Source organism: Papio anubis, chromosome 2, assembly GCF_008728515.1.
Source record: "Papio anubis isolate 15944 chromosome 2, Panubis1.0, whole genome shotgun sequence".
Classification (NCBI taxonomy): Eukaryota; Metazoa; Chordata; class Mammalia; order Primates; family Cercopithecidae; genus Papio; species Papio anubis.
In genome coordinates this window covers 91,986,395-92,011,930 of record NC_044977.1, presented here as the reverse complement: position 1 = coordinate 92,011,930, position 25,536 = coordinate 91,986,395, and the positions used below count along the sequence as shown (strand labels likewise).

Sequence of the window (25,536 nt, the reverse complement as noted above, 5' to 3'; positions counted from 1 at the left end):
CAGGGACCCTTCTGGGTACACATACCTTGAAACCTTTGGGTCCTGGAGCCCCTTTCTGACCCTAAAAAAACCAGCAAACAGCATGTGAGAGGGTAGGAACATGAGCACAGAGTTCAGACATGGCCCAAAATATTCCCAGGGGAGCTCAGATGTGACCATGAACACCTGGGAACTCAGACATGCGACCAAGAATTGGCTCACAGGAGCTCAGACATGACCATGGCCTGTCTCAGGATGGCACAGACAGAGGGACACTCAGATACGACCATAGACAGGTGGGAGTTCCGGCATGGCCACAGGCACACGGAGCCCACACACGAGTGCAGACATCTGGCTCCACAGATGTGAGTGCGGACACACGGGAGCTCAGAGGGGAACCCCAACACGTCCACTCCCGGGTAGAGCAGGCGTGGCCACAGGCTGAACGCTGGCAGTCAGGGGCAGGGGAAAGGAGGACTGTAAACACAGGACCAAGGAAAGGTTCACAAGAACTCAGGTGTGTCCTGGGATCTGGGAGATCAGACCAGAGCACACATGTGTGTCCAGATGCGGTGAGGAACAGACCAAGGACAGGCACACAGAAGCCAAGACACGGCCCCCCAGAGCTCAGAGTGTGGAAGCCAACAGCCTGTGGCTCCCTGTTCTCCAGGGAGCAGGCTCCTGGATGTTGGGACATGCAGCCTGACTCAGGGGCTCAGACATGTGCCCAGGCCCAAGAGTGGCCCCTTGTGCCCACCATCACCCGCCTCAGGCCAGGCTCACCCTTGCCCAGGCCCCAGACTCACATCTTCCCCAGGGTCTCCGGGCTCCCCTGCACGGCCAGCTTCACCCTGCAAAGAATGGCTGGAGAGGGGTGTCTGGACTGAGCCTTCTCTTCTCAGTACTCAGGTCCTGGGGCCAGCCCACCTCACCTTCTCGCCTCGCGGCCCTGGCAGTCCTCGGTCACCTTTGGCTCCCTGTTGACAGAGGTCAGGAGGCAGCACAGTCACAGATGAGACTCCAGAGGGAGGCATGAGGCCAGGGCTCAAATATGGGGTCTACTGTGAAAGCTGAGGTTCATGAGGGTGGGTAAACTATGGGTCAAAGGTCAGATGTTGGGCCACTGGAGAGACAGGACCCCCAGAACTTCTGCTGTCAGAAGTTCCCTACTCACCGGCTCACCCACCAGGTCTCCAGCAAGGCCTCCAGGGGCTCCCTGGTAAGGGGGAGGGGTCAGTGGGATTCCTCGGCCCCCACCAGTTGACCCCTCCTCACTGGCAGCCCCTACACACTCACCTTCTCTCCCTTTGCTCCAGGGAGCCCGACCACAGCCTGTGGGGAATGCTAGTGAGTTTCTTTCTCCTCCCCGCCCCCACCCTGCCACCCCCATGCGTTTGGAAACAGGCTTGTGGGTGAAGCAGAGGAGTTACTGCAGGGGGTGGAAGTCAGGGTCAAAGATCACCTGTCCAGGGGCCCCCGTGGGGCCAGGCTCTCCTTTAGGTCCGACAGGGCCGGGCAGACCTGGTGATCCCTATGGCACAGCAGCGGGAGGAACTCAGTGTCTCCACTACCACCCCTGCTGCCCCACTCCTCATATTTCAAGCTCACAGCGGGGCACCACACCCCACAGCAGGCCCGCAGCGAGCTGCCCCCAGAACACATACTGGCACACCGGGGCTCCCTCTGTCTCCATCTTTTCCACCAGCACCATCTCGACCTGGGGCTCCCGGCTTCCCTGTCTCCCCCTGAGAGGGAGGAGCTCTGTCAGGGCTGCCTGCTGACCCCTGACCCCTGGAGCCCAACCCTTGACCCCCCAGAACTCACCACTTGTCCAGGCAAACCTGGAGACCCCTGTGGACCCTGAGGGAGAACAAGTAGGATGTCAGGGTAACAAGGGACACACAAGGACATGAGAGAACATGGGCCCCAAGGAGTGAAAACACAGTGTCCCTGCAGGGGCCACAGGGCTCACTCACCACAAGGCCCGAAGGCCCGGGGGGACCAGGAAGTCCCACAGCTCCAGTAGGTCCAGGCAGGCCCTGGAGGAAGAGAAAGTTCAGGGCAGTGCCAACCCCACCCATCTCCCTATGACCCTAACATGTGAGCTAGGCCACTCACCCGTCCAGGGGGTCCTGTCTCTCCAGGCTCCCCCTGCAAACAACCCAGAGACTGCATGAGCAGAGCCCACGCGGCCAGGGCTCCTGGAGCTCAGCCTCACTGCAGGAGATGACAGCCCAGGAGGTTGGCACACACTACCCCGGGCATGGACATGGCTCAAAGGAGCCTCCTCCTCCCATCCACACACCTAGACTCACCTTCAGGCCAGAGGGTCCCTGGGGTCCTGCAGGGCCAGCAAGACCCTAGAGAAAAGGGTCAAGGGCAGGGAACAGGGCTCAGGGATTAACACAGAGAAGGTGTGGCTTATCAGTTGTGGCCAATGCCTATCCCATCCCTTCCAGACCCTCACTCCCTGGTCACTCACTGGGGCACCAGGTGGTCCAGGGTCTCCATGACCACCCTGTTGGGGAGAAAAAGAGTCTGATTAGGGGGAATTAGCCTCACCCCACCAGGGAAACTAAGGCAGTACTGCTCATTGGGACAGGGCACAGGATGGAGCAGGATAGGTGAAGGTTCTTGGGTACTCACCGCTGGGCCAGGGGGTCCTCTTGGACCCTGCAGACCCTACATAGAGAGGGCACTGATGAGCCTCAATCTGGGCCTCACTTGGGCCTGTTCCCAACCTCTGGGGCTTTTACCTTGGGGCAATTTCCATACCTCACCCTTTCTAGTCACAGATAACACCTACCCATGGGCTGCCTCTCACAGATAGCACACATGGGCCTGCACACACACATCCACATACAACCACACACACAGACACAGACACACACAGACAGGCACACACAAGCAGGCACACACAAACACACACACACAGACATGCACACACACAGCAGCAGCAGCACCTAGCGGAGGGTCCAGAGTCTGGGCCGGGTGCTTCAGCCATCACTCACCGGCTTCCCTTCAGGCCCAGCCACACCACGCTCTCCCGGTAGACCCTGCAGAGAACAGGTTTCAGGCCTTAGTTTCCCAGTTCCAACTTCCCCTCCACCCACCATCCCCCTTGACAGAGTCAGGACTCAGACAGTCCCAGGCAGTGCAGACCCCAGCCCTGCACATAGAACAACATATATGAGAGCCACCTTCTTGCACATGTGTGGCTGTTGGGCAAGGACTTACCAGGTTGCCATCCTGGCCCCTCGGTCCAGGCTCTCCCCGGTCTCCTTTGATGCCTGGCACACCCTGAAGGCAGAGTGTTGTGCCCTGAGCCCCCAGTCACTGCCACACACCCAGGTACTTAAGCACATCACCTCTCATGTGCCCCCAGAAAGGAGGGGGACTCTATGGAAGTGTGGGGAGAGGTCTCACCCTGTCTCCTTTGGGACCTCGGTCACCATCGCTGCCTGGCTCCCCCTGTGGGGATGAGATGTCAAGTCAGTCCCTAGTGCCACGGTAGAGGGTGGCCCCGAGCTGAACCCACACACTGACCTTAGCACCCTTGAGTCCAGGGGGTCCCTGTTCTCCAGAGAGTGCAGGACCTGGCCCATCCACAGACACCTAAAAACACAAGGTCACAGGGGAGAGATGTCTCTGTCATAGAGCCATGGGCGGGTCATCACAGATCTTAGCATCACAGAGGGTTACAGGGTCAGAAATTCCAGGGTCATGGCACACACTACCATATTTCTGGGGACCAAGCTAAGGGTGGCTTCCTGGTCACCAGTCACAGGCTTAGGGCAGGGATGGGGTGATCACCTTGGGGCCAGGGGGTCCAGGGAGCCCAGGGGATCCAGGGAGGCCAGGAGGGCCATCTCTGCCCTGCAGGAAACAAGAAAATGGGGTGGCAGCCCCAGCACAGCCTCCAGGCAGCCTGCCCCACAGAGCCCATCGCAGCCCACCTGTTCTCCACGTTCTCCTTTCTCTCCCCGTTCTCCCTGAAATGCAAATAGCGGGTGAGGGCCAAGCCCATGGGGGTCCCACCCCTCCCAACCGCTCTTCCCTTACTCTCCCGGCCAGCCCCCAGCCTCACCCTCTCTCCTGGCCTTCCTGCCTCTCCCACACCCCCAGCCCTGCCTGGGAGCCCGGGAATACCAGGCTTTCCAGGCTCCCCGGCAAGGCCGGGAGGTCCAGGGGGGCCCCTCTCCCCAAGGGCCAGGCCAGGTGGCCCCTGAGGGCCAGGGTCTCCACGGTCTCCCTTCAGCCCGCGTTCTCCAGGAAAGCCGATGGGGCCCTGCAGGAGTTGAAGAGAGAATGCTGGTTGCTGTACAGCTACACCCCCACAGGGTACACCCCACTGAGCCACCTCTGCTCACCTCCTTGCCTGGGGAGCCCCGCTCGCCTGGGTCCCCCTTGGGGCCTCGACGCCGTTCGGGCACAGGCAGGAAGCTACCAGAGCTCTCGTCCCAGGTCTCCACGATCTCCCGCAGGGCAGACACCTGAGGGACAGTAAGAGGTCAGAGGAGCGGGGTGCATCGCTGCAGCTCCCATGCCTGTGGGCCCTGCTAGGCCCACTTGCCCCTATCCCCAGCCCCTAAACAACCCACCTTGATGCCAGCAGTTTCCAGCAACCGATCCACGTTCTAGGGACAAAGGCTGGGTGAAGGGCTGCCCATGACAGAGAAGCTCCTGCCTTCTGCTCCACGCAGCCTCAGGAAAGCACCTCCACGCCCTTTTCCCCAGGCCTCTTGCCCAGAGCACCCTTTAGCACTTGGCTGAGGCATGGCTGGAGACCCCTGAGAGCCCCTTTCTGGCATGTCCCCACTGCCCAAGTTCCCTTGAGTGTGGGCTACAAGAACCCCAATGGGGCAGGGCACTGAACACACAGCACAGAACCTATGGAGTCTCGTGGCAAGGGGAAGGGGATGGTGAGGTGGCCCCCATGGGCATGCAAAACAGAATCAAGGGGACTTCCCAAGGCTGGCTCACCGGCACACTTCCAGGCTCTCCTCGCAGGCCACGCTCTCCAGGGAGGCCCTGGAAAGATGAAGACAAACTGCTAGGAACCAGCCTATGGGCGTGCATGTGTGCATGTGGGTGCTGTGGCTACCTGGGCGTGTGGAAAAGGTGGGGGCCTCACCTGCTCCCCTTTGGATCCAGTCTCCCCACGGTCACCCTGAAAACAAGAATGACCAGGTGAGGAAATGACCCCCAGCCTGGTCAGCCCCTCATCACGCCCCCTACCCAACATCCACACACTTACCTTGGGGCCCGTGCCTCCTGGAACACCAGGAAAACCCTGAGATATGGCAGAACACAAAGGGGTCACACACGCCTATGGCTTCCTGGGAGGGTTATCCATGAAAACATAATGGCTTCTAATGCTCTCAAGTCCCAGAATGACCCAGGACACTCACCTGGCCAGGAGGGCCCACTGGCCCTGGGAGGCCTGGAGGGCCCTGGGGTCCAAGGATACCAGGAACGCCACGCTCACCCTTGGGGCCATCACGACCCTGTGAGGGATGCAGTCAGCATCAGGACCCTGAGACCTCAGAAAAGAGTGGAGTCATATCCCCTAGGGTCAGGGTCAGGGGTCAGAGGTTGCAGAAAACTCCAACACTCACTTCTCTCCCAGGGGCACCTGAATCTCCTTTCTCTCCCTAAGGAAAACAAGGATGCTTCAGACATGGCTCCAAGCAGATACCAGGGAGACCCCAGGTGGGGGACTTTACCTTCCTCCCGTCTTCTCCAGGGTCCCCAGGTTCTCCCTGTGGGCAGAGGACTCACATCAGCCCAAACATTCACTTGTGTCTGACTGCAAGACACTATCTTGGCAGATTTCAGATGACTATGACTGTATTTCTGGGCCTGTAGCTCCATGGCTGTGTATGTCTTGGAGCATGGCCTGTGGCCGTCCGAGTGAGCTGCTGCATGTCTAAGGGTGTGCCTGTGCAGCCCTGCTCACCCCAACAGGCAACTGCACACATGTCCTCTGTCTCTGGCTCTCTAGAGGTAGCTCCACATTTATGCATCTCTGGGTTGGTGATTGTCCACATGTCCTGGGTGTGTGCATATCCATGTGTGTCTTAGTACATGTACCCATGGGTCTGGGTGTCCTGGTCTGTTTGCACATCTTGGCCCATGTCTGCATATGGGCATGGGCTTATACATGTCTCCAAAGGCCCCCAGTGCCTTGGGTCTTGAGGCCTATGTCTTGGCATCTGTCTGCAACTCGTGTGTAGCTCAATGTGTACGACCATAAGCGTGTGGGTGACGATATAAAGTCATGTGCCAGCATGTTGTAGCACATGTCACAGGTCAGAGCCATCCATGTGTGTCTCACCACGTCTCAACACAGGTCCACATGCAGTCTTGGGTCCATGTCTGAGCACATGAGTCTGGGTGGAAGTGTCTGGGTGTCAACATGTCTCTAAGTGCCTCAAATGTGGCTTCACACTAGTGTGCTTGTGCCTGTTGACCTATCTGTGGCTCTTCACTTGTGCCTATGGCTGTGGGTTATCTGGGCATGTGTCAACCCATCCTGCCACAAATTGGCCCATTCACCAAACCCCTGTTTCTGTGAGGCTGCATGTGTGTGCATATAGAACTATTTTTCCAGGTCTGATGCGGTGGCTCACGCCTGTAAACTCAGCACTTTGGAAGGCCAAGGCGGGTGGATCACCTGAGGTCGGTTCGAGACCAGCCTGACCAACATGGAGAAACCCTGTCTCTATTAAAAATACAAAATGCGGCCGGGCGCAGTGGCTTAAGCCTGTAATCCCAGCACTTTGGGAGGCCAAGACGGATGGATCACGAGGTCAGGAGATCGAGACCATCCTGGCTAACACGGTGAACCCTCGTCTCTACTAAAAAATACAAAAAACTAGCCGGGCGAGGTGGCGGGCGCTTGTAGTCCCAGCTACTCGGGAGGCTGAGGCAGGAGAATGGCGTAAACCCGGGAGGCAGAGCTTGCAGTGAGCTGAGATCCGGCCACTGCACTCCAGCCTGGGCGACAGAGCGAGACTCCGTCTCAAAAACAAAAAAAAAACAAAATGCCAGGCATGGTGGCGCATGCCTGTAATCCCAGCTACTCAGGAGGCTGAGGCAGGAGAATCACTTGAACCCAGGAGGCAGAGGTTGCGGTGAGCCGAGATCGTGCCATTGCATTCCAACCTGAGCAACAAGAGCGAAACTCCGTCTCAAAAAAAAAAAAAAAAAAAAAAACTATGTTTCTGGATGCATCTGTATGTCTGGGCCAGGATGCATGTGTCTGCACGTGTGCCTCATGTGTTGCTAGAGATCTTGGCTATGTAGGTGTGCTGGCGTTTCTTGGCAGGTTTCGCCACAGTTGCCCTGGACACACTCACGTTTTTTCCATTCAGGCCAGGTTTGCCATCCTCGCCTGGCTTTCCCTGTGGGAACAGATCACTGGTCAGATGTCAGGGATCAGGTGAGGGTAGTAGGGGGGAAAATAGGGTAACATGAAAGTCTGGACTCACCGGTAATCCAGGGGAACCAGAGGGGCCAGGGGGGCCCTGTTCTCCACGGAGGCCTGGAAGCCCCTGGAAAAAGTATTTGTTAAGATTTATAGGGCCTCTGAGATATTCCTTGGGGCATACCCCATGGACTAAGAGGACCCCAATAAGATCTCCCTCCAGGGTACAGACCCCCAAGACTGGGAGGTCCCATTGAGATCCCTCAGGCACAGACCCCATGGATGGGGGGCCCCCTGCTGATACTCCCAAGGGAAGAACTCCCAGAACTTGGAGCGCCTATGAAGACTCCCAAGGCAAAGAAGGTCAGAAAGGGGGATTCTACTAAAACCTGTCTGCCAGGGACTGAGACCCCTCCCGAGGACTGAGACCCCCCCCAAAGGCAAGGGTGAACCAACGCCCCCCACTCTCCTGATGCTGTGACTATGATGATCTGGTCGGAGCTTATGCAAACCCCTGAGTTCCCTCTGTCCCAGCATCTCCCCTCACTTACGTCTCTCCCTGGGTCCCCAGCTTTGCCTGCAGCACCCTGAGGAGAGACTCAAAGTCAGTTCATCATGGTCATGGGGTCAGGGGCTCTAGTCCCTGTAAGCCTAAGGCCTGCATGGCAACAACGCACCCCACCCAGGCAGGGCTCTGGGAGAAGACAGAGACAACATGTCTGGCCCCAGAGCTCGTCAACGCCAAGACCAACCAACGAGGCTGGGGTCTAGGGCCCTCATGTGAAGGGATAAGGGAAGGGGACAACCAGGCAGGACTACCTAGACTTACATTCAGCCCAGGGGGCCCGGAGGCTCCTGGTTTCCCATCCAGTCCGCTCCGGCCATCCAGCCCAGGGGGACCCCGGTCACCCTGTGGAAAATAGAGTGGTAAGAGGCCACCAAGGCCGAGGTGGATCTGATAACCCAGGCTCATGTCCTGAGAAACCTCCACACCCTCTCACCTTTTCTCCTGCTGGGCCTCGGACACCTGGGTCCCCCTGGAGGGAACAGGGTCAGATAAGAGGTGAGGGCAAGATGAGGACTCGGCAGACAGGGCAAAGTGCATCACTCACCTGTGGGCCTGGGGGCCCGCGAAGCCCATCTATGCCCTGAAGATAGGGGAGGAAGAAATCAGAGTGCGCCCTCCCACACCTGCACCCCCAGGACCAGCCATACTCACCCTATCCCCAGGGGCTCCAGGGAGGCCAGGGTCGCCCTTGGGCCCTCGAGGACCCTCTTGTCCGCGGTCCCCAGGCTCTCCCTGTGGCAGAGATAAGCTTGCTGAGGAACAGCCTTGAAGCTAAGCCATGCCCAAGGTAGAACCTGCCGGGAGGGGCACTGGGGTCTTTCTTACCCTCCACCCACAGACCCTAATACCTTCTCTCTTGCTCCAGGTCCTATGTCTACCTGTGGGGGGAATGGCCAGTGAGAAGAATGGCTCAACAAGGGGAAGAGTGGTTGGCGAGGGGATACAGGGTCTGTGAGGGGCTCCAGGGGTCTGTGGAGGTTTCAGAGGGGCAGCTGGGGGAAGTGGGAATTAGTGGAAGGAACGAGGGGACATGACGTGGAGCCAAAGGGGCAAGTGAGGGCAATGACAGAGGACCAGACCCAGTGCAGCCCTTACCAGCCGTCCCGGGAGTCCTGGGGGACCCTGGGAAAGGAAATGATTATAGTCAACAGGAAGCCTCAGGTCCCAGGCCATGGCTCTGGTTTGCTCCAGGCTCAACTCTGCCCCCAAGTTCCCCGAAGTACCCCAATGCCAGCCCCCAGCAGGCATGGGTGGCCATCCATGCTTCCCACCTTGACCTCCAGACCCCTCGTGTGAAGGCACACTGGCAGCAGTGCCAGGGGACCCTCAATCCTTTCTGAACCCAGGACACCAGCCCTACTCACCGGCTCCCCACGGTCACCCTTGGATCCAGATGGTCCAGGGCTGCCCTGCAGAAAGGCAGGGGTCAGGACCACTCAAGGTGGGCAGCAGTTTGGGGGAGCTTTGGAAGCACCATGGGGACTCATGGGAATGTTGGTAGGCTTCAGGTGGGCGTGATGCAGGGGTCACAGGAAGTAAAGATTGGGAGGGTTTAGCATTACGGGGTTGGGGATAGGATCAGGTGTTGGGAATTGACTGGTTGGAGGGTTAAGGTTGGGGTGAGGAGTCATAGATTGGGACTCACATTTTGTCCATCCGCTCCAGGATCTCCCTGGTTTCCCTTCTCACCCACAGGCCCCCGAACTCCAGGTGCCCCCTAAGAAGAGCAGCTGGCCTGAGACAGACCCTCCCAGTATTTTGCAGGTGCCCCTGTGACCCCCTACACTGCCTCAGGCTCCTCATCACTCCAAAATCCACATCAGAGGTTCCCATCACCCCATGCCTCCCTGCAGGGCCTCCCATCACCCTTTAGCCCCCCTCAGCCTTTCCTATCACCTTCATGCCCACCTCCTATCACCCCATTACTTCTCTCTGCCAAGACTCACCCGAAGGCCACGCTCGCCTGCTTTTCCAGGCAAACCTGGGTCACCCTGGTGATAGAAAGAAAAGTCATACTGCACAGGTGAGTTAGGATCTAACTCACTCAGGCAGAGGGGACAGACAAGGGCCTGAGCAGCAGCTGGACAGGAGGCAAGGAGTGGATGGATGGTCTGGTGGAGCCCCAGCCCACTGGGATCCTAGTTCAAGGGTAAAGGATCAGAAACCACAGTGGGAAGAAGTCTCACCGGAGGACCCTCGTCACCTTTCTCTCCAACTTCACCCTGTGAAACATGAGTGTCAGCCCTGGTTTCAAGAACCCCATGATGCTGGCAACAGCCCTACTCCCTTACCCGCCGTGACTCCCCCGGCTCCAGCCTCTTACATCTCGTCCTCGGGGGCCAACAGGTCCTGGGGGGCCAGGCCGCCCAGGGTCTCCCTTCTCTCCAGGAGGCCCTGAGTCACCCTGTGGAGGAGGCAAGAGGGAGGTGATGCAGGATGCTCAAAGCAGGCAGTCCTCAAGGGGAGGGGATCCCGGAAGCTTTGAGGTTGCCCAGGGTCATGGGTACTCACTGGGGGTCCTGCTCTGCCAGTAAGGCCAATGGGACCCTGAAGGGAATAGAAGGGGGATAGGATTTAGTCAGGGTCCTACCACCTCATCTCCCTCTGTCACACTCCCCATTCCGACATTGATTCACCCGGTCTCCAGGGTCTCCCTTGGGGCCAGGGTCTCCAGGAAGAACCAAGCCAGGTGCGCCCTGTGGATGGAAGGATAAGAAGTCAGGAAGACAACCTCTACCAACCGCCCCCTAAACACTTCCCTTCACGGGCCAGGCGCAGTGGCTCACGCCTATAATCCCAGCACTTTGGGAGGCCGAGACGGGTGGATCACGAGGTCAGGAGATCGAGACCACAGTGAAACCCTGTCTCTACAAAAAATACAAAAAATTAGCCGGCCATGCTGGCGGGCGCCTGTACTCCCAGCTACTTGGGAGGCTGAGGCAGGAGAATCATTTGAACCGGGGAGGCGGAGCTTGCAGTGAGCCGAGATCCCGCCACTGCACTCCAGCCTGGGCAACAGAGCGAGACTCTGTCTCAAAAAAAAACAAAAAAAAACACTTCCCTTCACTTACCCGTTCCCCTTGGACTCCAGTAGCTCCTCTGGGCCCAGCAGGCCCCACATCTCCCTGGAGGTGACAAAGACCATCAGTGCTAGTCCCAGGCTCCAGTTAACCCCCTGACCTAGCAAGTCCTATGACCCTCAAGTCCCATACATAGGCCCTATGACCTAGACCTCAACTCTGTAGAAACCTCCCCTTGCCCCATACCAGGCTTACCTTTTCTCCTTTGGGTCCAGCAACAGCAGGTCCCTGAAAACAAACAGGACAGATACAGCTTGGCCCTGCCTTGGGGTTGTATGACCAGTCTTCATTGGAATGGAGGTCACATGGAATTCGAAGTCATACAGCTCAGTCTCCACCCAGAAGTCACAGGGTCACCGCCGATAGCAGGGAAGGGGTTATACGAAATGGACTGACACAAAGAGCTCATGACCTGCATGGCGGTCATGGGGTCACAGGATCACAGCCAGGAGTCTGGAGGCAGGTTCTAGCAGGTGAGCCACAGAGCTCTGAGACTGCTCACGGGCCCAGCACTGTGGAATCACAGCCCAGATAGTGTTCTATAGGAGGATCACTGCTCAAGGGCTGTGCTGTGCTCAGAGCCCCATCCTCTCATCACTCACCACCACTGCAGGGTCCCCAGGACGACCAGGCTCCCCCTGTGGAGAGAGGATAGCAGCAGGGACAGGTCAGGGAGTCACCTTGGAGCCCCAAATCCCAGTGTCCCACCTGCCACACCCCTAGTACCAGATAGTACCACCCCCAGTCGAGGACCCACCTTCTCTCCTTGGTGGCCGGTGGGTCCTGGTGGCCCCTGAATGTAGAGAAAGTGGGAGTCCAGGAGGGGAAAGGAAAGGGGAGGGACACACAAAAGTCCCACTCGTGGTCCCACCACAGTCACAGACTCACTTCAGGACCCTCTGCTCCAGGACGTCCAGCAACCCCTGGCAGCCCCTGGAGGAAAGGAAGGGAAGAGCTGTGCAGGTGGGTGGGGATGGGGGATATGGGCAGGGCTAGAGGCTGGGGTGGGGGCTGGAGAGGGGTCAGAGAAGATTGGGATTTAGGTTGGCAGGGGTAGACTTGGCAGGAGGACAGAGACCAGGTCATTGAAAGTCAAGGTCAGTTCAGCAGGGTCAGAGATTTAAAGCCAGGTCCCTGGGGCTGATGGTTAGAGCCTGTATCAGCAGGGATAAGGGGTCATTGAGGAGGGGTGAGGAGCAGGGGCAGCGGGGGTCAAGGGCAAAAAGCCAAAACCAGAAAGGGCACAGCCAGGTCAGCTGGTATGAGCATTGCAGCCAGTGGGCTTACCCGGGATCCCGCTGGGCCTGGGGGTCCACGTTCGCCCTGATGGAACAGAAGAGGTCAGAGCTGAGTTGGGCCAGATCCTCCAGGGCCCTTGGAGCCCCCCAGGTTGCACTTACCTTCTCTCCAGCCTCACCCAGGGGCCCTGGAAAGCCCCGGTCACCCTGAAGACAGAGGGTGAGAGAACGACAGAGAGAGGGGGTTGGTGGCGGGCTTGAATGTCAAACCCCAGACAAGGGGTCTCAAACTCCAACCACCCCCTCCAAAACCACAACCTCTGACCTGCAGGGAACTGTTATCTCCTGATCTTCCAGCCTCCCCTAACACCACGGGGAGCCCAGAGTAGCACCCCTCACACCTCAGTCCCCCAACTGGTACTCACTTTGGGGCCAATAGCTCCAGGAGGTCCCCGTGGGCCCTGGAAGGGATGAATTTGGGGGTTCAGAGATTTGCGTTTGGGCATGAGGATGGAGCAGTGGTTGATGATTGAGGTGGGGGCTGGAGCTGTTCCCACCACATTCAGAACCCCTGGCCCCTCTACTCACTTGCTCACCCGGAGACCCAGGTTGTCCTGGGAGGCCTGGAGCTCCATCCTCAGAGTCACCCTGAAGGAGAAACGCACGGGTGGGAAGACCGAAAGGAGGCCCTGCCCCTAGCACCCAGCCTCCCACCCCAGAACTGGGATATCATCAAGTCAGGCTTCCTACTTTTTCTCCTTTCTCTCCAGGGGGGCCAACGGGGCCTTGGGGTCCAGGGCTTCCGGGAAGACCCTAGGAGGAAGTGAGTAAAAATGTGAGCGAAGAACTATGAAGCCCAGCACCCAACCACTGCCCCAGGAGAGACCCACAGCCCTGAGCAGGGCCCCTAGCAGAGCCTCTAGGCCCACTCACCGGCAGACCGGGCTCCCCGGGAGCAATGCCACCTTCACCTGGTCCAGGGGGACCCTGGGAGAGAACAGCAGGTCACGGAATGAACAGGGGAATCAGACTCCAAGCCACCCCCAGCACAACCTGTCCCTCACTTACCCGCTCCCCACGATCACCTTTGTCACCCTAGAAAACAGATGATGACCCCATGACCCTGGGCCACACCTCACTCCCAAAGATACTAGGAGGGATGAGGGTCATGGGGTCCAATTGGATTACAAGGATCTTGGGAGAACTGAGGCATCATGGTGAGGATGGGGGTGATCAGAGGGTCACAAGAGCCAGAGGAACTGGTAGGGGTTATGTGGGTTCAAATGGGGTCACCAGGTCTCTGCATCACATGGCACTCATGAGGTTGTCACCTTCATGGCTGTTCCAGGAAGCCCTGGGGGGCCACGGGGTCCTGGGTCCCCCAGTGGTCCACGAGGTCCAGGGGGGCCCTGATGGAGGAGACAAAGTATAAGGTGCAACCCCATAGACCCTCCTCTCACCCCCTCTTGTCAGTCCCCCCACTCCCCATCACTCGCCACCACATACCCTGGACTTACCGATGGTCCAGGGTCCCCTTTCCGCCCAGGAAGCCCAGGTCCTTCGCCTCCAGTGATTTGTCCGGGAGCCCCCTGTAGGGACAGAGAGCAGTGGGCAGGATTCAGGATATGGGGGCCTTGAGCTGGAATAAGCCCCTAGACACGTCCAGCTATTCCTATTCGCGCCTTAGGCCCTGCACAGGGTCTGGCGTGGGGCAGTCCTGCTCCTCCCTGGGACATCCCGGCCGCCTCCCTTCCCCCTTCACCTACCGGCTCCCCCTTTGGGCCTCGAGATCCTTGCTCTCCCTGAGGACCAAACAGAGCAGAGGGTGGTGCTTGGGCTCAGGCGAGTGTCAGCGTGGGCACTGACCCACCACCCCAGGCTCCCGCCCTGTGGAAGAGCCCTGGGAAGACACTTGGAGAGCAAAGAAGGGAGGGCGCCTTACCGGTTCCCCACGAGGGCCAGGCAACCCTGGAGAGCCCTGCAAATGGAGGCCAGAGGCAGAACAGTCGGAGCCACCCACCCACTCAGGCAGTGCCCACCCTGACCCGCAGGGCAAGGCTTGCTCACCTTTAGGCCAGGTGCTCCAGGGGTCCCAGGAGTCCCGGGGCGGCCAGGGCTGCCTGGACGCCCATCTGCTCCAGGGAAGCCCTGAGGAGGTGAAGAGGTCAGGGCAGGAAGGGACCCTCCCCCAAGGCCCCTGGTTTGCTGGAGGGGCCTCATCCCATCAACAAGGGGTCCCCTACCTCACTGGCCCCCAGGTATTATTGGGGGTGGAACAGTGAGGCAGAGAAGTGGCCCCTCAGAGCTGCACGGAGTCCAATTCCAGGCACAAGGGCAGTGACAAGGCAGAGGGCTTCCCTGCCTCTGGGACTTAGAGCTGCTGCTCAGGCTCTGCAGAGGGGCTAGAAGCCCCACTGGCCCTTCTACTTCAGAGTGTCCCCTAAAGTCTCTGCGGTGGTTTATAACCTCCAGCTGGGCTTCTAGGAATTTCTGATGATTCTAACTCTGCTTATTCCTTCCCTCTTGTAAAAACCCTGAGAAAGCTTTGAGGAGTGCCTCAGAGAAACCTCGATGGTCCCCACACTCACCCTTTCGCCCTTAGCAGTGGCACTTCCAGGGGGCCCCTGGGGGCCAGGAGCACCAGTCCTGCCCTGAGAGAAGAGAGCAGGTTAGGTGGTGATAAGCCAGTCAGGGTGCAGGGACAGATGTGGGGGGCACTCACCGGGAGGCCAGGGTCGCCAGGAGGCCCAACTTGTCCTCTCAGGCCCTAGGAAGGGTGATCAGTGAGACCTGTGCTGCCAACCTCCCCTGCCCCACTGACACCCAACCCACTCTCTATTTCCCGCCCCGCAGGGGCACTCACCATTTCTCCAGGTTCCCCCTTCTGGCCCTGGGGAAAGACATGTCAGATGTGGGTCAGAGTGGCTAGCCCCAGGTGCAGCTTCTGCCCACCTCTCGTCACAGGACTCTTACCTTTGGACAATATACTGGGCAGGGTTCTGGCCGGGGCTGTGGACATAGGGTCTCTTTGAGGTTGAACATTTCTACCAAGAACCCCCAGATCCCTTATTTTCTACCACCCAGTCCCCCAGAGGCCTCTTCCAAACCTGAGTAGTGAAGGATGCCTGACACAGGGCTGCAGCCAGACCACTGACTGCCCGGTCCAGGCTTGGCCCATCATCCACGGCGAAAAAGGTCTGGACAGAGTCCATGCCCGGCACCAAGCGACGCAGCTGCTCTGGGTCCGCTCCAGCCATTCCCAACATCACCACTTTAAGCCCTAAGGTGGGGTCCAGTGGCTGCTTGATAGCCCTGTCAGGGCCACCCCTATTCCCAGACCCCTTCCCCATCAGCCTACTCCTTACCAGCAGCCTGGGCCTCACGGATGGGGCTGAATATGTCACCTCTCAAGGGTTCATCCACTAGCAGAACCATCACCCCTGGCACGTGCTGGCGGCGCCCAGGAGCATCTGGTGCCAACACGTATCTGTGAGCTGTGACCACGGCTGTGCCTGGAAGGAAGGACATGTCAGAACCCTGGGGCACTAAGTTCCCAGTGGATAGCCCCAAGAGTCCATGCCTGCTGCAGTCCTCACCCAGGTTGTTCCCACTTGGGTCCATGTAGGGCATGTCACGGATCCTTTGCAAGATAATGCCAAGGTCATAGGAGCCATTCAGGGGGAACAGTGGGGAGGGCCGGTGACTGTAAGACAGCAGGCCAACCTGGGGTGGAGGGAGACACAGAGCCTGAGGAGGATGATAGAGCAGGGATGGGGGTGCACAGAGCCTGGAGAAACACATCAGGCTGTGTGTGACCAAAGCCTGACTATCTATTAGGGAGTCAGCAGTGACGGCAGGATAGGAAGCCAGACAGCAGATGAGATCTGGAGCCTGTGGGAGAGCTGGGAGAATGACTGAACCTGTTGGGTGGTCAGGAGATGGTAACTGGCATGGAGCCTGGGTGGGGGGCCACAGGGAGAGGTAAGAATCTGGTTGCCCCAGGACCAAACCTGAACCGCCTGTGGCCCAAGAGGCCCAAGTGCCAACACCAGACGCTCCAGGACCCGCCTCGTAGCCTCCGCACGGTGAGCATTGTCTTGGGTGGCGTGTGGTAGGAACACCACATCCGCCAGGCCACGGGGACACACTGCAGGAAGGGGAACAAGTTACTGAAGCGAGCAGCCCACCCAGACACACCTTTCTGCCCTTCCCACTATGCCCGCCATACCTGGTGCCTGTGTGATGGATGCCTCAGGACCCTGCACGCCATCCAGGACAGGCGTCAGGGAGAATATGTAAGAGACGCCAGGCTCTAGCCCTGTCACCCGCTGTGAGCTTGAGATCCCTGGAAGTGTCTGCGGGGCCCCAGGCACTTATGCAGGAGAGAGAACTTGATTAAAAATCAGTCTCCACAGAACCCCAACTGCCAGCCCACCCCAACCCTGGCCTCCCCCTCACCCTGGCCAGGGCCTCTGAGTGGCCGCCAGGATAGGATGTAGCTGGATGCCCTGGACACTGGGGTCCAGGCCAAAGTCACCGAGTCGATCGAGGTGTCCACCACACGTAGTTCAGTGCTTGGAACACGAGGTGACTCTGAAGGAGGAATGAAAGATCGAGGATCAGAGGTTGAGTCCTGAGAACCCAGAGGGGAGAGAGATCTGAGATCCTGGGTCGGGTTTGTCTTATTGAAGCGTCATGAGAGGTCATGCTGGGGTCACCCAGGGTCAGAGGGTGAGGGGTGGGGGTACAGGAGGAGTCACTCAGAATCGGGGTGCAGGAAGCCAGGGTGGGTCATCAGTAGGGAAGGAGCACGCCAAGGTGAGGCAGGCTTACCAGTGCGCGCAGTCACGTCTGCAGAGGGTTCTTCTCCAGCCGGCCCTAGGACACTCAGCCTCACGCGGTACTGTGTGGCTGGCTCCAGCCCGTCCAGGTGATAGCTGTTGAGCTCGGGCCCCAGGACCCGGGACTGTTCTTGGCCACCTGGGGCAGGCGTGAGGGTGGGGGCCAAGAGCATGTGGGAGAGTGACACCTGGAGGCATTAAAGGGCCCGCCCACCTCACTGGCTCTGTTAACTGGGTCCACCCTCCTGACTTCCTCATCCTCACTGACTCTGCCCACTTTATGGACCTTGCCAGACTGACCCTCCATGAACTCATTGATCCTGCCCACTTCATTGACTGATCTTACCTACTGTCACTGATCTCGCAGACCCCCAATGACAGACCCCACTCACTGTCACTGTCCTCACCTACCTTGCAGCATCTGCCACAGCTTTGCCCCCATTGGTTCCTAACCCCCTCCCAGGAACACCCCTCACCCTCTGGTTGCCAGCGCAGAAGGAAGCCCTGCACTCCGGGCACCGGCTCCCAGCGCAGCCTCAGCGAGTGCTCCCCGCGCTGCACCACGTGAAGCGTCCCCAGGGCTGGCGGAGCCTCAGGTGCTGGAGAGAAAGCTCAGGAATCAGGGAGGCTCTGCCCCAATGGCCCCTGTGCCAATCCCAGGCCCACCCTGGCACACGCACCCCACCCAGCCAGCCCCTCTGCCTATCCCGGGCTTCACCTTCCCTCCTCTCAGACCCCGCCCCCAAAGGCTCACTACCAATCCTGGTCCTTTCTCCAATCTGGAGCACAAGCCCCGATCCCCAAACCATCCACACCACCCATCCCAAGGCTCTCCAGCTCATGCTCTGCCTACGCGTGGTGACGACAATGGAGACAGGTGTGCCCTCGCGGTCCCCGACAAGTGCAGTCACTCGCACTGAGTAGCTGACTCCACCTTCGAGACCCTGGATCTCTGCAGAGTCTGTGTTTCCTGGGAGTATCTGGTGTCTCATGGGGCCACCTGGCCAGGTGGGCATAGAGAAATGGTTAGGGGTGGGCAGTCCCAGCCAGGAAGGATAGGGGTGGCATCAGGGAGCCATACCTTCACTCCGGCCCCAGGCCAGTCTGTAAGCTGTGGCCCCAGTGACCCCTACCCAGGTGATCCGCAGAACGTCGCTGGAAGCATTGAGGATTTGCAGCCTTGACACACGGCCCACAGGCTCAGGGGCTGGGGATAGAGGCAAGGTAAAGGGGTCTGGCAGAGAACAGAGTGGTAGTGCAGGCATGGTTGACACGGGGGTAATCTGAAAGTCAGTGTGAGGTTAGTATGGACAGGTCACTGTAGGCAGCCCTGAGAAGGAGGAGGTCAGTGCCTTCGGGTGGGCAGTGTGGGGCCACCAGGAAGTCACCGTGGGTGGACACTTAATCAGTGCGGGGTGGGTCAGTGTGGACAGGACAGTCACTAAGCAGGGGCGTGGAGGCAGCTGGGCAATCAGGAATACACAGCAGGGCAGGGTAGCTAATTCGGTGTGGCTAGCAGCTGGTCAGGGTCCACTCACCAGTCCTGACAACCACAGAGGCAGGGGGCCCATCCACACCAGCCACATGGGCCCTTACATGCACCGTATACTCAGTATCTGGCTCCAGCCCGTCCAGCTCAGCCACCGTGGCCTCCCCAGAAACCAACTGGGATTTCTCTGGGCCTAGGAGCAGGGATGGAGGCAACTCCAGGGCTAGTCAAACTCTGTCCCCCAGAGCCCCACCTGGACCCCCAATAAACCCCCAGCCCCCATTCCACCCTGACCTGCCCTCTCCCAAACCCCAGTCCCCACCGTGGGCTGAGTGCCAGGAAACCCTGTATCCTGTGGCGCCAGGAACCCTGGTCCAGGTAATGGTGACAGATGAGCTGCTGGCCTGAGTCACATGGACTGTCCTCACTGGGCCCAGTGGGTCTAGTGGGGAGAGGCAATGGGGAGTCTGTGGGAGCAGGCAGGAACGAGTGGGGCTATCTGATACTGATAGTGGAAGGCGATGAGAGTCTAACAGAAGACAGGGATCTGATAGAGGAGATGGTGAATAGGTCCAGTGGAGAAGTGGGGAGATGGAGGTTTTAGGAGGCAGTGAGGGGGTCTGATGGAGGAGAAAGTGTAAATCTCAGAGGAGATTTGGGTCCAGCAAAAAAAGGGGTGGGGGTCTGAGGGCTGAGGTGGTGGAAATTTGAGGGCAAAGATTGTGGGAGTCTTAGGGGAGAAGCGGGGGAATCTGAAGATGGGAAGGGCTTAAGGGGAGACAGCTGAAACTGAAGGGGAAGCAGAGTCTCTGAGGGAGGAGGGAGTAGGAATCTGAAAGGGGAGGCAGGAGTTCTGGGGAGTAGCAAGGGTCTGCAAGGGAAGGCATGGGGGTCTGAAAGAGCAATGGAGGCAGAGAGTCAAGGGACAGGGGCAGGCCCTGACCTGTTCGAGCCACGATGACCGCAGCGGGGCCCTCCTCTCTCCCTCGCAGTACAGACACAGCCACCTGGTAGGCGGTTCCAGGCTGCAGCCCTGTGATGTCTGTGACAGTAGAGTCTGGGGGCAGTGTCTGGCTGGACTCTGGACCTGAGGTCAGAGGGAAATGCTGGCATGGCTCCTGCCTGTCCCCTCCAGCCCCCATACCCTCATTGGTCCCTTCAGCAGTCCCCCCACACAGCCCACACTGACCACTGCCTGTGCTCCAGCTAATCCGAAATCCACTGGCTCGAGGGACGGGTCCCCAGGCCACCCTCACTCTCGTAGCATCTGACACTACAACCCGCAGCCCTGGAACAGCAAGTAGGGTTTCCGGCTCTAGGGGTTAAACACAGAGGTCAGAGGTCAGAACCAGGACCAGAGTGAGGCAGACAGCTGTCCTCCACAAGCTTCTTGTAGTGCTCACCCCGGCGGACAGTGAGGACACTGGCACTGCCCTCACGGGAACCCACTCGAGCAGACACCCGCACAGTGTAGCTAAGCCCAGCCTGAACGTCATCCAAGTCGAACGCTGTCTGACTCCCGGGAAGCATCAGGATCCGCTCAACCCCTAAGAGAGAAGTCAGCGTAGGTGGGCAGGGGTCAAAAAGAGACAGGGACGTGGGACAATGGCAGTGATGGACAGGGACACACAGCGAGAAGGGCCATGGAGGTGGGGATGTGGGGTGGTGGGGACCAGAGAGATGGGATATGGTTGAAAAAAGTGAATGCAAGACAAGGACATAGGATGAAAGGGGCCAGTGATGGTCAGGGACACTGGAGGACAGGGGTCCGTGGGATGCTGGCATGTAGGATGACAGGAGCCAGTGGACTGCAGTGAGAACTGATGAGCTGTTGATAGACACTGACGTGGGATGGCAGAAGTCGGTGCTGGATGGGGACATGCAATGAGAGGTTGGTGTACAGTGGTCACCACTAGGGTCACAGAAAGGCAGGTGACTGAGTTTGTGGCTGTGCAGAGTCGCAAGCCATGGACAGGGGTGTGGGGCAGGGAGGAGATCGGCTGGGGCAGGGTAGGGGCAGACACACCCTGTGACACTTCAGGGCTCAGTGCCATCCTGGGAAGCAGATGGATAAGGAGACAGGGAGGAGACTATAGGGACCCAGGTGTGGAAGGAGAGGCTGGAACTTCAGTGTGTGTGGTGGGGGTGCTGGTTGTGTCCACCTTACCCTGGGTGCTGCGCACAATGATGCGGTACTGGGTGGCACCGGGGACTGGGCTCCAGGACACTCGCACCCGCTGCCCGGGCAGCTCGGTGGCTTGCAGGTCCATCACAGGGCCCACGGGCAGCTCTGGTCCTGTTGGAGAGCACAGCATAGAGGCAGCCTGGGGCTCCGACACCTCCCCCACTCACTGGCCCAGCGCACAGAGTCCTCACCAGTGGGAACCACGGTTGCAGGGGTGGCCACCTCGTGGCCCTCCAGCAGAGTGTAGAGTGTGAGGCGGTACTCTGTGCCCGGCTGCAGCCCATCCAACTGGTAGCGGGTCACATCAGAGGGCAGCACCACCTTCTGTGGTGGCTCCAAGCCTGCAAGATGACAGGGTTAGGCCAGCTGACGCCATGCCCTGACCCTTGCCTGTCCGTCCCTTCCCCCACACTGACCAGTCTCACGCCGCCATTCCAACCGGTAGCCGCGGGCCTCAGGCACCAAGTTCCAGGAAAGGAGGATGGATGTGGGGCCCAGGATGACCGGGCGCAGGGTCTGCTCAACAGAAGCGTCTGCCCAGGGCACATGGGATGTCAGTGGCCTCCGGTCCTTGCCCTGCCTGCCCGTCCCAGCCTGACGAAAGTGCCCAGCCTTCTCACCAGTGCGAGCCGTCAGGGAAGCGGCGGGCCCCACACTATGGCCAAACAGGGTGCTCATGGTCACCTCATAGTCTGTGCCAGGCTCCAAGTCGCGCAGCAACACTGAACCTTGCCCAGGGCCCAGCTCCTGCTGCTGTGTGGGCCCACCTGCATGGGGGGCACCAAGAGGCCGGTGGGCCTTGCAGACACAGGACTCTACAGTTTTGTCTGAGGTGCAGGGACTCCCCTCAGCCCACATCTCTCACTCACCACTGAGGACCCGCCATGTCACACGGTAGCCAGTGGCACCTGACACACTCCGCCAGGCCACCAGGAGGCTGTGGGCTGTGGTATTCTGGATGGTCAGTTCCGGCCCCTCCAGGGCAGCTGGGGGAGAGTCCCACCAGGGATTCATGGAGTCAGGAGTGGGAGGGGGTACTGGGGTGGGGAGTTAGGTGAATGGGGTCAGAGGCTGGCAGAATTGCTCACTGGTCCGAGCTGTCCCGCTCACTGCCTCCCCGATGCTGTTGGCGTAGAGGGCAACCACAGTCACTTGGTACTCAGTCAGTGGCCGGAGACCCTGCAGCCACACGCTGGTCTCACCAGCTGGGATGTTCACCTGCCCAGAGCCAGAGGTCACTTTATCTTGCCCAGCCAAGTCCCCAGCCACCACTTATCACTCCTGACATCCTACCTCCTGCCGCTCGCTCGGCAGTGGCTGTCCCAGCCCCGTCATAGGAGTATACTGGACCTTGTAGCCAGTCACAGGGCCACTGGCCGCTGTCCACTGTACTCTCAAGGATTGGCTGCTTGGCTCAGACAGCACCAGGTCTCGTGGAGCAGAGGTTGAGTCATCCACTGGGAATGGGGGATCAGGGGATCAGGCAGGAGGATTGGGGTGGGCATGTGTGGTGCAGAGTTGGGGTTAGGGTCAGGAGCACATAGGATGGAATCAGCACTCCCAAGTGGGGGTTGGGGTCCAGGGTCTAGGTCGGGGCACACCATGTAGGCAGGAACTCACGAGGCCGGGTCACAGGCACGCCACCAGCAGTTGTGCACACTCTCCGGGAAACGAGGGGGAGTAGTGTCCTCAAGATGCTGAAGTCATTGACGAAGAAGAAGAAGTCACTGGTGGGCTGTGAGGCAACTCGCTTCAGCTCCTCAGGGTCGGCATTCTTGATCCCTGAAGTGACAACCAGTCAGGACTCAGTCACCCACATGCTCTCTGACCGCTCCCACTCCCCAGCTGACCTGTCATCCCTGCTCGGTCCTTACCCACAGCAAACAGCTTGACCCCCTGCCCCTTCAGCTTTTGGGCAGCTGTGTCCACCAGGTCCTGGGACTTCCCATCTGTGATCAGGATGCAGACCTGGGACAGGTGCAGGGGTCAAATCATGGCTCCTCTGAACACTTCATTTGGGGTCATCTTGGGAGGCATGGAAGGGGTAAGGATCACCTTGGGGACACCAGGTCGGGCCAGCTGGGGCAGGAAGACACGGTCAGCCACATGGAGAATTGCAGCCCCTGTGCGAGTGTTGCCCCCTTTGTAGCTGAGCTCACGGATGGCGCGGATCACATCACCCCCAGAGCCAAGTGCATCCAGGCTGAACTCTGTCCTGTTGGAGGGTAGGGGTGGCAACAGGCTAGGACTCAGGATCTCTTCTGGCCCTGGCCTTGAGGAGGCCTCTAGGGTGAGGGTTATGGGTATCAGGCTCTCTTGAGAGGTCCCTTCATTCTGTGATTCTCCACATCCACTTTCCTCTGGAACCCCCAGGTTAACAAACTCCCCAGGGGCTCCTTTGTGCACCATCTGCAGCTGGGCCTGGGCAGGCCTGAAGGAGCCCTTAGGGGCTCACAGTCTGTGGGAAACAAGATGCTGCTTAATTAAATAATTGCAGGAGGAGGGGTCCAGATGTAGGAAAGTGGATGCTGGCCAGATGGAGCACCTCTGGTGAACGGCTGCAGGGGTTAAGGGGCTAGAACATGAAGAGTCCAACAGGCATGGGGGGCCCCTCCTGGGCTCCCCATCTCCAGCTCAGAAAACACAGCCTGTCTTGCACCTTCCTGTCTTGCAATAGCCTGGAGGTGCTTCAGGGCATGAAGGTTCTACCTAGGGAATCCTTATCTCTGTCTCCAGAGGAGGTCCTGGCTAGGGGGTCTCTAGGTTCCCCAAAACTTGTTTCCGGAAAGACCCGGTCTGAGGTTTCCGGGGTCTCCTCCCTTCCTGGGGAAGGGGTCTTGGTGGGATCCCGGGGTCCCCAGCCCCCAGGGCCGCTACTCACCGTGGGTCATCACTGTACTGCACTGTGGCAAAGCGCACACCCTGTGCACTGGCTGCTCCAGAGAAAGGCAGCACCAGCCCTTCGAGAAAGCTGCGGACCTCGCGGAAATTGCTGCGGCCAATGGATGAGGAGCCATCCAGTAAGAACACAATGTCAGCGGCGTAAAGGCGCGTGCAGGTCACTGGGGCGGGCAGAAGAGATCAGGGCCTCTTCTGGGAGGCCAACCACCCGCCTCCCCGGCCTCGCTGGGACTTGGGATGGTGGGGAGAGTAGGCCTCATCTTATGCAAACCAGGGCCGAGTCGGCCTGAGCCTGGGGGCCTTGGAGGGAGTCGAGCTGGGTGGGTCCCAGACCAGACTCCCGCGGGGGGTTGGGGTGTGCGGGGGAGGGAGAGTCGCCAGCACGGGTGTGGACTTGGGACTGAGGTCAGCCTCTAGGGGCCGGCGCGGATTGACATAAGGCAGGGGACCCCGCGTGCATCCAGGGAGCCAGAATTTGAGTCGGAACAGGATAGGAGGCAGTTTAGGGAACCCAGCACCGACCGCGGAGGGTTCAGGGAGTCCCAGAATTAGGAGGAATCCTCGGGGAGTCGCGGAGTTGGCTGGGTTGTGGGCGGGGGGGGGGGGGGGTGTCGGGGATGAAGGCCGAGTGGAGCGGAGGGTGACACGGTGCGGTGCCCCAGGCCGGGTCCTCCCTTGCGGTGCCCCGGGCCGGGTCCTCCCTTGCGGTGCCCACCTCTCTCCCTGTGCTGGGCTCGCACTCGGGGCGCCCCTGCCAGGATCCCGGCGCAGAGCGCGGCCACCAGAAGCCGCAGCCTCATCCTAGTCGGTAGAAGCAGTCAGCTAGGACCCCCGCCTCTGCCCCTTGCTCCCCTGCGGCCTTGGCGGGTCCGAGCCCAGCGCCCCTCCAGCCCGAGTCCTGGTCTTGCCTGCGCGTCCGCCCGCTCCCGCCGCCGCCGCTGCAGTCCCGCGGGCAGAGCAGAGAAAAGTCCCTGATCTCGGGGGGCGGAGCGGCAGGCGGGGACCCAGGCACCCGCCCTCACCCACATCCCTGAGAGGTCGCCGCCCCCACCACCCCTCCCCCAGACAAACGATATGACGCACTTAACTATAAACCCACCGACCCCCCTTGGCTTCTGGGAATTTCCCAGAAGGTTCTCCCTGGACAGATGCTGAGGGAGTACCTCTAACTCCATCTAAGGTCACAGGTCTTGGCTGCTTTAGGTCAATCACAGTGACCAGGCTGAGGAGTGGACAGGTTCCTGCAGAGCCACAAGGCAGCAGCGCCGTGGGGGGTGGGGGCTGCAGCTGAGGATGACTCACCCCCAATCCGGTGGGGGTGCCCAGACAAGCCCTCAGGCCATGGGTCCCGCCGGCCACTCCTGTGATTCAGCCATCTGTCTGGTGGGCCTCCTGAGCCCCACCCCAATCTCCTTGACAGGAGAGAAGCCCTGGCAAATGAGTGACTCTGGGCCTGTCTTAGGGAAACCAAGGTCCCCTTGGCCTAGATCCAAGTAACTCACCCTGTCTTTGTAGGGGATAAGCCAGAAGGAGGAGAGAACCTGTGTCATGCTTATGCATATGTCCCAGTGTCCCACACCCTCTACCATGTCCCAGGCAGATGCAATCCAGCTGTGCCTGAAGGGAGGGGGCCGCCCATCTGTGGAGAGCGGGACCACCCACAGTGACAGCTCATCTCTCAGGAATCCAGCCCTCCATGCCCCAGGCCGGGTCCCCCTACCTACATGTCCTCACCCATAGGCATCCCCTCCTTCCATCTACTTTTCTTGCAGGTCCCTGCCACCCATCTCCCCCACCAGGCCGAGGTCTCCTTGGGCCCCTTCCTC

At 59.5% G+C, this 25,536-nt stretch overlaps 1 protein-coding gene across 1 annotated transcript in view; it reads right to left on the bottom strand.

Moving 5' to 3' along the window:
* Window positions 1-24,604, bottom strand: part of COL7A1 (collagen type VII alpha 1 chain) — a 31,765-nt gene extending 7,161 nt beyond the window's left edge. The window contains exons 1-92 of the mRNA XM_017955460.3: window positions 24,426-24,604; window positions 23,691-23,871; window positions 22,865-23,024; window positions 22,684-22,777; window positions 22,430-22,591; window positions 22,103-22,266; window positions 21,898-22,027; window positions 21,679-21,795; window positions 21,430-21,576; window positions 21,226-21,342; window positions 21,001-21,150; window positions 20,792-20,920; window positions 20,028-20,171; window positions 19,814-19,939; window positions 19,568-19,711; window positions 18,947-19,066; window positions 18,674-18,817; window positions 18,217-18,342; window positions 17,989-18,135; window positions 17,612-17,734; window positions 17,128-17,274; window positions 16,753-16,887; window positions 16,523-16,666; window positions 16,305-16,441; window positions 15,891-16,017; window positions 15,660-15,806; window positions 15,402-15,574; window positions 15,268-15,303; window positions 15,158-15,184; window positions 15,017-15,061; window positions 14,883-14,945; window positions 14,362-14,442; window positions 14,237-14,272; window positions 14,061-14,096; window positions 13,812-13,883; window positions 13,626-13,703; window positions 13,363-13,389; window positions 13,228-13,281; window positions 13,045-13,107; window positions 12,883-12,942; window positions 12,720-12,755; window positions 12,457-12,501; window positions 12,344-12,379; window positions 11,945-11,989; window positions 11,814-11,849; window positions 11,659-11,694; window positions 11,252-11,284; window positions 11,048-11,101; window positions 10,613-10,672; window positions 10,488-10,523; window positions 10,300-10,380; window positions 10,163-10,198; window positions 9,923-9,967; window positions 9,622-9,693; window positions 9,341-9,385; window positions 9,072-9,098; window positions 8,825-8,854; window positions 8,628-8,708; window positions 8,521-8,556; window positions 8,410-8,445; window positions 8,238-8,318; window positions 7,960-7,995; window positions 7,473-7,535; window positions 7,341-7,385; window positions 5,706-5,741; window positions 5,598-5,633; window positions 5,391-5,486; window positions 5,237-5,272; window positions 5,114-5,149; window positions 4,963-5,010; window positions 4,581-4,616; window positions 4,350-4,472; window positions 4,067-4,267; window positions 3,936-3,971; window positions 3,793-3,855; window positions 3,526-3,594; window positions 3,406-3,450; window positions 3,217-3,279; window positions 2,991-3,035; window positions 2,626-2,661; window positions 2,462-2,497; window positions 2,295-2,339; window positions 2,098-2,130; window positions 1,956-2,018; window positions 1,804-1,839; window positions 1,644-1,724; window positions 1,442-1,510; window positions 1,276-1,311; window positions 1,154-1,195; window positions 912-956; window positions 786-830; window positions 26-61 (exon numbers count right to left, since the gene is read on the bottom strand). Of these exons, the coding sequence (XP_017810949.2) occupies window positions 26-61; window positions 786-830; window positions 912-956; window positions 1,154-1,195; window positions 1,276-1,311; window positions 1,442-1,510; window positions 1,644-1,724; window positions 1,804-1,839; window positions 1,956-2,018; window positions 2,098-2,130; window positions 2,295-2,339; window positions 2,462-2,497; window positions 2,626-2,661; window positions 2,991-3,035; window positions 3,217-3,279; window positions 3,406-3,450; window positions 3,526-3,594; window positions 3,793-3,855; window positions 3,936-3,971; window positions 4,067-4,267; window positions 4,350-4,472; window positions 4,581-4,616; window positions 4,963-5,010; window positions 5,114-5,149; window positions 5,237-5,272; window positions 5,391-5,486; window positions 5,598-5,633; window positions 5,706-5,741; window positions 7,341-7,385; window positions 7,473-7,535; window positions 7,960-7,995; window positions 8,238-8,318; window positions 8,410-8,445; window positions 8,521-8,556; window positions 8,628-8,708; window positions 8,825-8,854; window positions 9,072-9,098; window positions 9,341-9,385; window positions 9,622-9,693; window positions 9,923-9,967; window positions 10,163-10,198; window positions 10,300-10,380; window positions 10,488-10,523; window positions 10,613-10,672; window positions 11,048-11,101; window positions 11,252-11,284; window positions 11,659-11,694; window positions 11,814-11,849; window positions 11,945-11,989; window positions 12,344-12,379; window positions 12,457-12,501; window positions 12,720-12,755; window positions 12,883-12,942; window positions 13,045-13,107; window positions 13,228-13,281; window positions 13,363-13,389; window positions 13,626-13,703; window positions 13,812-13,883; window positions 14,061-14,096; window positions 14,237-14,272; window positions 14,362-14,442; window positions 14,883-14,945; window positions 15,017-15,061; window positions 15,158-15,184; window positions 15,268-15,303; window positions 15,402-15,574; window positions 15,660-15,806; window positions 15,891-16,017; window positions 16,305-16,441; window positions 16,523-16,666; window positions 16,753-16,887; window positions 17,128-17,274; window positions 17,612-17,734; window positions 17,989-18,135; window positions 18,217-18,342; window positions 18,674-18,817; window positions 18,947-19,066; window positions 19,568-19,711; window positions 19,814-19,939; window positions 20,028-20,171; window positions 20,792-20,920; window positions 21,001-21,150; window positions 21,226-21,342; window positions 21,430-21,576; window positions 21,679-21,795; window positions 21,898-22,027; window positions 22,103-22,266; window positions 22,430-22,591; window positions 22,684-22,777; window positions 22,865-23,024; window positions 23,691-23,871; window positions 24,426-24,510 (7,101 nt within the window). The 5' untranslated portion in view covers window positions 24,511-24,604. The remainder of the gene's footprint in view (window positions 1-25; window positions 62-785; window positions 831-911; window positions 957-1,153; window positions 1,196-1,275; window positions 1,312-1,441; window positions 1,511-1,643; window positions 1,725-1,803; window positions 1,840-1,955; window positions 2,019-2,097; window positions 2,131-2,294; window positions 2,340-2,461; window positions 2,498-2,625; window positions 2,662-2,990; window positions 3,036-3,216; window positions 3,280-3,405; window positions 3,451-3,525; window positions 3,595-3,792; window positions 3,856-3,935; window positions 3,972-4,066; window positions 4,268-4,349; window positions 4,473-4,580; window positions 4,617-4,962; window positions 5,011-5,113; window positions 5,150-5,236; window positions 5,273-5,390; window positions 5,487-5,597; window positions 5,634-5,705; window positions 5,742-7,340; window positions 7,386-7,472; window positions 7,536-7,959; window positions 7,996-8,237; window positions 8,319-8,409; window positions 8,446-8,520; window positions 8,557-8,627; window positions 8,709-8,824; window positions 8,855-9,071; window positions 9,099-9,340; window positions 9,386-9,621; window positions 9,694-9,922; window positions 9,968-10,162; window positions 10,199-10,299; window positions 10,381-10,487; window positions 10,524-10,612; window positions 10,673-11,047; window positions 11,102-11,251; window positions 11,285-11,658; window positions 11,695-11,813; window positions 11,850-11,944; window positions 11,990-12,343; window positions 12,380-12,456; window positions 12,502-12,719; window positions 12,756-12,882; window positions 12,943-13,044; window positions 13,108-13,227; window positions 13,282-13,362; window positions 13,390-13,625; window positions 13,704-13,811; window positions 13,884-14,060; window positions 14,097-14,236; window positions 14,273-14,361; window positions 14,443-14,882; window positions 14,946-15,016; window positions 15,062-15,157; window positions 15,185-15,267; window positions 15,304-15,401; window positions 15,575-15,659; window positions 15,807-15,890; window positions 16,018-16,304; window positions 16,442-16,522; window positions 16,667-16,752; window positions 16,888-17,127; window positions 17,275-17,611; window positions 17,735-17,988; window positions 18,136-18,216; window positions 18,343-18,673; window positions 18,818-18,946; window positions 19,067-19,567; window positions 19,712-19,813; window positions 19,940-20,027; window positions 20,172-20,791; window positions 20,921-21,000; window positions 21,151-21,225; window positions 21,343-21,429; window positions 21,577-21,678; window positions 21,796-21,897; window positions 22,028-22,102; window positions 22,267-22,429; window positions 22,592-22,683; window positions 22,778-22,864; window positions 23,025-23,690; window positions 23,872-24,425) is intronic.
* Between the last annotated feature and the right edge of the window lie 932 nt (window positions 24,605-25,536).